The sequence below is a fragment of the Gekko japonicus genome, unplaced genomic scaffold (genome assembly GCF_001447785.1).
Source record: "Gekko japonicus isolate JY-2015 unplaced genomic scaffold, Gekko_japonicus_V1.1 scaffold374, whole genome shotgun sequence".
In the NCBI taxonomy this organism is placed as follows: domain Eukaryota; kingdom Metazoa; phylum Chordata; class Lepidosauria; order Squamata; family Gekkonidae; genus Gekko; species Gekko japonicus.
Window position 1 is genome coordinate 241,261 of NW_015176463.1, and position 7,953 is coordinate 249,213.

General features: G+C 38.9%; 1 protein-coding gene across 1 annotated transcript in view; it reads left to right on the top strand.

Moving 5' to 3' along the window:
• The window catches only part of GFPT2 (glutamine-fructose-6-phosphate transaminase 2), a 36,315-nt gene extending 29,615 nt beyond the window's left edge, over positions 1–6,700 (top strand). Inside the window, exons 16-19 of the mRNA XM_015427038.1 lie at positions 1,512–1,639; positions 2,417–2,584; positions 4,828–4,989; positions 6,062–6,700. Coding sequence (XP_015282524.1) covers positions 1,512–1,639; positions 2,417–2,584; positions 4,828–4,989; positions 6,062–6,106 — 503 coding nt within the window. The 3' untranslated portion in view covers positions 6,107–6,700. The remainder of the gene's footprint in view (positions 1–1,511; positions 1,640–2,416; positions 2,585–4,827; positions 4,990–6,061) is intronic.
• Positions 6,701–7,953: the final 1,253 nt, after the last annotated feature.

Sequence of the window (7,953 nt, forward strand, 5' to 3'; positions counted from 1 at the left end):
CCGCCCCACTTCTTCCCCCTCCTCCTTTTTCTCTCTCTCCCCTCCCAACATTCTCTCACTCACTCGGTTTCCCCCCTCTCTTTCTTTCTCTGCCCTTCTTCCCTCCCAACTATCCTTCGTCCCATTCACTCTCTCTCTCTCAATCTCTCTCTTTCTACCCTTCTTCCTTCCTTCCTTCCATTCTTTCTCCCTTCCTTCCTACCTCCCTTCCTTTCTTACTTTCCAAATTACTATCATTACCCCCACTCTGTCTCTGTCTCCCCCCTTTTCTCTCTCTCCCCCTCTCTAACTCTGTGTCTCTCTCTCTACCTCCTCTTCTCCATTCCTCCCTTCCACCCGCCCTTCCTTCCTATCTAGGGCCCGTCGTCTACCGCCACGACGGGCTTCGCTTACTAGTAAGATTATATAAGAATTAATTTATAACAGCTTAGATTTGGCTTTAAGAATTTCTTTCAAAAATCTTGCAACTGGTCAACTTTTTACCATGTGGGAATTCCACTGAATGCCCAATACATCAGAATAGCAGTTAGTATATATAATCAGGGCACACTTCTAGGTTGGGCAGAGGAAGGGAACACATGGGGCCAGCTCAGTCTTCTCATGAACAGGTTATTTATGACATCTCATGCAAGGTTGATTCGTGATGTCTTTATTTACTGAAATCTTAATTCATGCAACTATGGTTATATCTGTTAATTGATACATTTATTAAAACATTCCTATTCTGACTTTTAGTACAAACGTCCAATGCAGCTAACAAAATCAATTAAACCAAAATGTAAAGTAAAACTATGTCAAAAGACTAGATCAACAAAGCAGTAGAACCCAATCAATTAATGGTTGTAACTATAGAAGACATGGGAAATCTGACTGAATGTCTAGATTTCTTTAATTTTCTTTCAAGAACATCTATGGAGTGGCCTGATTTGGATCTGGTCACTGCAGTAGGCAGGTCTGCTGTCCTTGAAAGGAACTACCACCTGTCCCAGCTAACCACCCTCTGTATGTCAGGTGGTTGAGCAGGACCCAGAAAGTTTTAGTGGTTAGAGTGTTGGACTAGGTTTCAAATCTGCACTCTGCTGTGGAAGCTTGCCGGGTGACCTTCGGTCAGTCACCCACTTTCAGTCTAACCTACCTGACAGAGTTGTTCAGAAGATAAAACAGAGGTGATGAGAATGTTGTAAGCCACTTTGGTCCCATTGGAGAGGAAAGTGACCCATGAATTAAACAGGTGCAAAACTGGTGTTGTGTTCTCTAAGTGGCCTACTCTGGTTAACACTCTGGCAGCTGTGTTCTGAACTAGCTGTAATTTCCAGATACTCTCCAAAGGTAACACCATGTAGTTTCACATCACAGTACTCCTGGATGTCACTGAAGCATGAATTACCGTGGCCAGTAAAGGTGCAGCTGTCTGAAGCCTAATCTGGGTCCGAGTATCACTACTTTTGAATCAGAGAATTTTTTGCAGCAAAGGAATTGAAGTAATACTCAATTTTGATCTGTTGGTGCAGAGCTGATTAAAGAAGTATTATCCTTGGATGAGAAGATACATGATTTGGCCCTTGAACTATATAAACAAAGATCACTTTTGGTTATGGGTCGTGGCTACAATTATGCAACTTGCTTGGAAGGGGCATTGGTATGTTATCCTTTGTTACCATTTCCCTTAACCTATAAACAAGAGAATGATCTATGAAATATAATGGTTCTATACTATTTACTATCTCTACCTTTTCTTGACATCTCTTTGATTCAGTGACTGTTTATTAATGCAATTTATTGCTGTAGGTAAAACTATAATATACAAAGTAGAATACTTCATATGTATTAGCTTTTGTGCATGTATAGCTATATTAATTTTTTATATATTAGTTTTGAGCAGATTTTTTAACCAGGGAAATAATCCCTCTGTAGGCTTTTCACTCCCCCCCCCCATTCACGTACTTTATGGACCATTGTTGATGTGAAGCGTTTATTCCTTAAATTAGGACATTCAGTTTTCATAGAACTCATGGAAAAAGTGCAAGAGCAGTGTTTGATAGCTTGTTTTTTTATTAGGATTTATCATCTTGAGGCATCCTCACATCTGCTTGCTTTATATTTAGCCATATGGATTGTACATACATATGGGCAAGTATCCCATGCCAGAGGGACTTTGGACATATTTACTGGAGAGCTGACCATCTTCTTATAAAGCATAGCAAATTACTTCTGGAGCTGAGGGGAGTTTCAAATGCACTGTTTTTTTAGTCAAATATCCCACTGATAACAAGCAGGCTCTTGAACTTAATGAAAATAGCATTCGGATCTCTCAACCACTATAAGTTATCTATCTGCATGTATTTATTTTGAAAATCTTAAGGAATGATTTCTATGGAATATTTTGAATGTGATTTTTTTCTTATTTGCTTTGTAGAAAATCAAGGAGATTACTCATATGCATTCTGAAGGAATCTTGGCTGGGGAACTGAAGCATGGACCACTGGCTCTTATAGATAAACAAATGCCAGTTATCATGATCATTATGAAAGATCCTTGCTTCACCAAATGCCAGAATGCTCTGCAACAGGTCACTGCTCGCCAGGTAAACTGACTAGAAAGCATGTTATAATTATGGGTACATCATAAGTGCATTCCTGAACATTGTTGTAAAGCTTATAAAATCATAGGCTGCCCTATATGGCAGTCCCCAGCCAGAGAACACATGCACAAACAGGTTTATGTGCACAATTCTCCATGCTGAAAAATCCCATCCAAGAACTCATAATACATGTATTCTCATGCCACTCTGAGAGTTGGTCGTGGGTTTAGTTGAGACTGAAGCAAGGAATATTGAACCCAACCCTTCCCTTCTCCATGAACACATTTTCAGTATTATTGCTGACAGTCTATGATGCTTAATAAGGCATTTATTTTTCTTTCAATATCTATGCCAAGGTTTTTAGTAGGTTAGGGATTTAAAAAAAAAAAGACTTCTCACCATGTTTTAGAGGAAAGCTATTCTCTATGCTAGAAGGCAGTGTTCTGACTCCCCCCCCCAAAATGACCCTGTTTCACATGCAAACACAGGAAATGTCTCCATTGTATCTAAGGTTGTTAACTTCCAGATGAGTCCAGGGTGTCTCCTGGAATTATAACTGATCTCCAGCCTATAGAGGTCAGTTTCCCTGGAGAAAATGGCTGATAACTTTTCCAACCTGGAGTTGGTAACCCTGATTGTATCCTAGGTGCTTTCACACACAAATGCCTGCAATGCAACGGAAAAAAATTCTCATGGAGAGAGGAGTCAGAGCACTGAGAACATCTGGCCATCAGTGTTCTTGCATCCCCCAAGAGTTACAGGGACTCTATAATGGAGCCAAGAAGATCACAAGGCAGAGTCATGAAATGTTACAAGGCATTTAGTTCCAGCCAAGATCCCTTATGGCCTACCTGAGTTGTGCACCCTTGATGTAAGCCAATGGCCATCAAAACTTGTTGTAACAATGTAGTTAGGGTTGCCACCTCTGGGTTGGGAAATACCTGAAGATTTTGGGGTTGGAGCCCAGAGAGGGCAGGATTTGGGGACGGGAGGGACCCCAGCAGGGTACAATGACATAGAGTCCAACCTTCAAATAAGCTATTTTCTCAGCTGAAAAAGCAGATCTCCAGGCCCCACCTGGAGGTTGGCAACCCTATGTGTAGTACCTTTGTCCAGAATGTATTTAATTTCTACCCCACCCTCCCAGCCAAGGCTGACTCTGGACGGCTTACATAAAATCAGCATTTGATTTACAGTAAAACATAAGGTATAAATTAAATTAAAACAATTCTAAAACTATTTAAACCACACAATGTAGTAAAGTGCTAGTGTCGTTAATTTCACAATGGCTGCTGTTACTCAGTTCTCTCTTCTCACAGTCAGCTTCTTGATCTTCTTTTGATTGTCCTTTCAGCAGCTAGTTCAGGCCAATCAATTTTATTGGGTGAACCCCAGTTCTAGTGTTGTGAGAGAATGAAATAATTCCCTACTTCCTCTGCATTATGCATAATTTTATAAATGTGTAGGAACTGTTCAGTTTTTTATCTAAATTTAAGAACCCTATATTCAGGTTTTTCTGCACAGGGAAGGCACTCCAACTCCTTTGAGTATTCTGATTGCCCTTTCAGCAGTCCTTCTTTCGATGCTTCGTGGCTGGATCTAGTGTCCTTCCCTTCATCTTGCAGCCACAGAGACCACAGACTCCAATTAAAGCACTTTGAGCTGCTATTGGTCTTTTGGCCATTTTGAGTGCATAGAAACATACACTCAGCAGCCCACTGCTTCATGTGCATTATCTACAGTAATGGACAATGTATTTCATGTTTTTAAGGTCATTAATGATGGCTTGCTGAAAGTATTGTATATATTTTAGTTCCCCCCCCCCAAAAAAAAACTTCTGTATTTTTCGGGGGGGGGGGGAGAAATAACAAATGGGGAGGGGTCCTGAAAATGTTACATCTGTAGTAAAATATCATTTGTTTATCTCTGAACTCTAACATTGGGCTATAATTATGATAATATAATTTAAACTGCAAAATGTTGAAAGAATTAAGAGTGCAACCTTATGCATTCTATCATATACCCATTGAAGTGGATGGATTTATACTGGAATAACTCTGTGTAGCATTGCATTGCAATTCAATCAAGATATGCCTGTGAAAATAGACCTGCTGCCTGAATTATTTAGATCAACAATTAAGCTCCACTGATATCCTTGCTGCATATTGTATACATTTCTGATATAGCTAATGCAGATAAATAAAATGTTGCTTTGAATTAATATTATTCAATTTTTTGCTTCACAGGGTCGCCCAATTATTTTATGTTCTAAAGAAGATACTGAGAGTTCAAAATTTGCTTACAAGACTATTGAGCTGCCACAAACAGTGGACTGTCTGCAAGGAATTTTGAGTGTTATCCCACTACAGCTGCTTTCATTCCACCTGGCTGTTCTCCGAGGATATGATGTAAGTCTCTTCTAAATTTAGGGACTCCAATTAAAGCACTTACACAAACACATCTGGACAGTTCCCCCATTTGTTCAGGCTGGTAACAAGAACACTTGAATAGCATTTAAACAAATAACTTCATGTGCTTCTTTAAAATGGAAATTATGTGCTCTGTTAAGATGGAACTTCAGTGCAAATGTCCCACGTTACCTTTAAGTTTTGTTGAAATAATTTTGCATAGCTTCCACACAGGCTAAATAATGCAGTTTCAATCCCCTTCAGCAACTATTTTGCAAGTGGATTTTGCCATTTCACACAGTAAAATCCAGTTGCAAAGTTCATCGGAAGTGGATTGAAAGTGCATTATTTAGTATGTGTGAAAGTGCCCTCTAGAATTAAAAGAACATTTCTGAACATGCTTATTCCCATTATACAAAAAGTAAAGACCAGATCACACTAGTGCTGGCAGTAATCACAGAGGATACTAGCCTGCACACTCTATCCTTGGGGTTGCTATAGGCTTGCTGATCATGTAGAGACCTTATGCTATAAACCAGTGCTATGTGCCATTGTGTACACTTGAATAAGTCAGTTTTTACCTATGTAACCCTACTGATATAAAATACATTGGGGACTGGGAGTCTCCCCACTCTGGGAGAAGCTCTGAGGCCAAGACAGCAGGGCTATGACAAAGAGGCGGGACTTGGACATTGTGCCCACCCCTTGGAGATAGACCCTTTAATCACATACTGTGTACATGATTACACCATAGTTTCCATACATCTGGACCTGTTTCCATATATTGTGCCAGCATTTGATGGGCATCTCACCAGCATGGCCACTAGGATGGACTATAGTTGAATTGAATTGAATTGAATTGAAGGGAACAAGTGAAGAAAGCAGAGGCCTTGGGTGAGGCAATAAATAAGGCAGTAGATAGAGCCAGATCTTCCTGTAAGGGGCCAAGAGAAAAAGAAAAGTCAGAGACAATTGGGAATAGATGTGACCACCTACAGCCACATTGCCAGATACATTCCTACCATTTAGTGTCCTACAATAGTTATTTAAGAATGCTTCTTATTTATTCCAGGTGGATTTTCCTAGAAATCTGGCCAAATCTGTTACTGTGGAATAAGCAGTGTATCATAGAATACTTGTCATCAGCAATCCTAATTTATATTTCTGCCAATGAATCTTCAACAGAATGCTTGATTTTGACTCATATCTACAGCGCATACCACTACAAAGTATAATTCCATTGATTTATGTGGACTTTCTGATGGTGGATCTCTTGAGCCAGTATAACGGATAAATTGCTAACTGGAAAGTATCTGGGAAAGTGTCTAACTTTTTAATGTGCCTTTAAATACTTGTTACATGCCTTGCACCTAAGTGGTCTTGCTTATATGTTTATAGCATCCTTTAAATACTAACATTGCCAAAGAAAGGAAGGAAATCATTGTTTACATATGGTTAATGAATGGTCTTTTTACTACTGTGCAATATATGTATAGCTTTCTTCTAAGTCACTGTGAATAAGACAACACTATATGCAGTCTAGTCCTATACATGCTTATGTGGAAGCAAGTCAGTGGGATTTACTCCAAGTTAAGCACATATAGGATTGCTGCTTTTGTTTTAAAGAAAAGTATTTATATACACAACTGTATAGCTTAAATTATTTTTAGTACATTGCTTGCCTATAGTAGTTGTAATGCCCACTTAAATCTGCACATATTGAGATTTTACTATGTATGTACAAATTCTCTTACTTCTATTAGTTCTGTATTTGTATTTTTAACTGGAATTCTACCCTGATTTTTCCTTTTCTCATCTACAACTGAGAATTTTTGCTCTTTAATTCCACAGATCTTCAGTCTACTTTACCTGTCCATGACTATTTCTGTGCTCAAACTTCACTATACATTGCTGAAAATAGTCTTTAGTCAACTTAACTTGACTTACAAATCTTCCATCTACTATACCTGTCCATGACTATTTCTACACTCAAACGGCACTATACAGTGCTGAAAACAGGTTTTAGTCAACTTGACATAAATAAAATGCTATCATCATTTTGAATGTTTATCGTTTATAACCCTCTAAGACTATTCAATATTATGTGAGCTCAATGTGTTTCTATTTAACTGTTGTACAATCAAAATACTATGCAATTAAAGAAAATATTGACTACAAAAGATACTGTGTCTGGATTTTACCTGATTACTTTCTCTTCTAATAAGAAAAGGATATTATCATTATATCTAATACTAAAGTCCTGGCCACTGTGTACATAATGAAAATATGAAACGGGGGCTACCCACAGACAGGGAAGAGGTTTCTATATACTTAGGGGAATTTCTCAGATATACAGAAAAACAACCTTGTAATTAACCAAAAGAAAAATTGATCCTCCCAACAGCCTGATGAGAAATGAATATGCTTCAGCAATGACATAATTATTTTAAAACATTTACACCTCACCCTTCCAAATAATGCTCAGAAGAGTCATAAGGTCACAAGCTAACTGCAAGCTAAAACTGTTGTAGGAAAAGAATATATCCTTGGTGGGCTGGATGTGTACAGCAGGAGACCAATCCAGTGGGCAAAAGACAAAAGCTTGCACTCTTCCTTGAGTTCCTGCAGAGTTCACCTACCAAACAAAGGTGAGCTCACACCACTAGCCAATCCCTGTATGGGCCACCAGTTGCTGCAGGACTATGAAGCCCAGGACTATTCCTGGGACCGCCAGTTCTCCTGAGTTCTTTTATTGGTTGGGTGGAGACTAGCAAGGGGCTGAATAGAATATTATTTATTTATTTATTTATTTATTGGATTTATATCCCGCTCTCCCCGCGAACGGGCTCAGGGCGGCTCACAATTGACGGCACCATGTGCCAAAATTGGCATAAAACATTTAAAAACAAGATAAAACAGTAGTACCTTAAATACAATTAAATGCAATAAAGCGCTCACAATGAT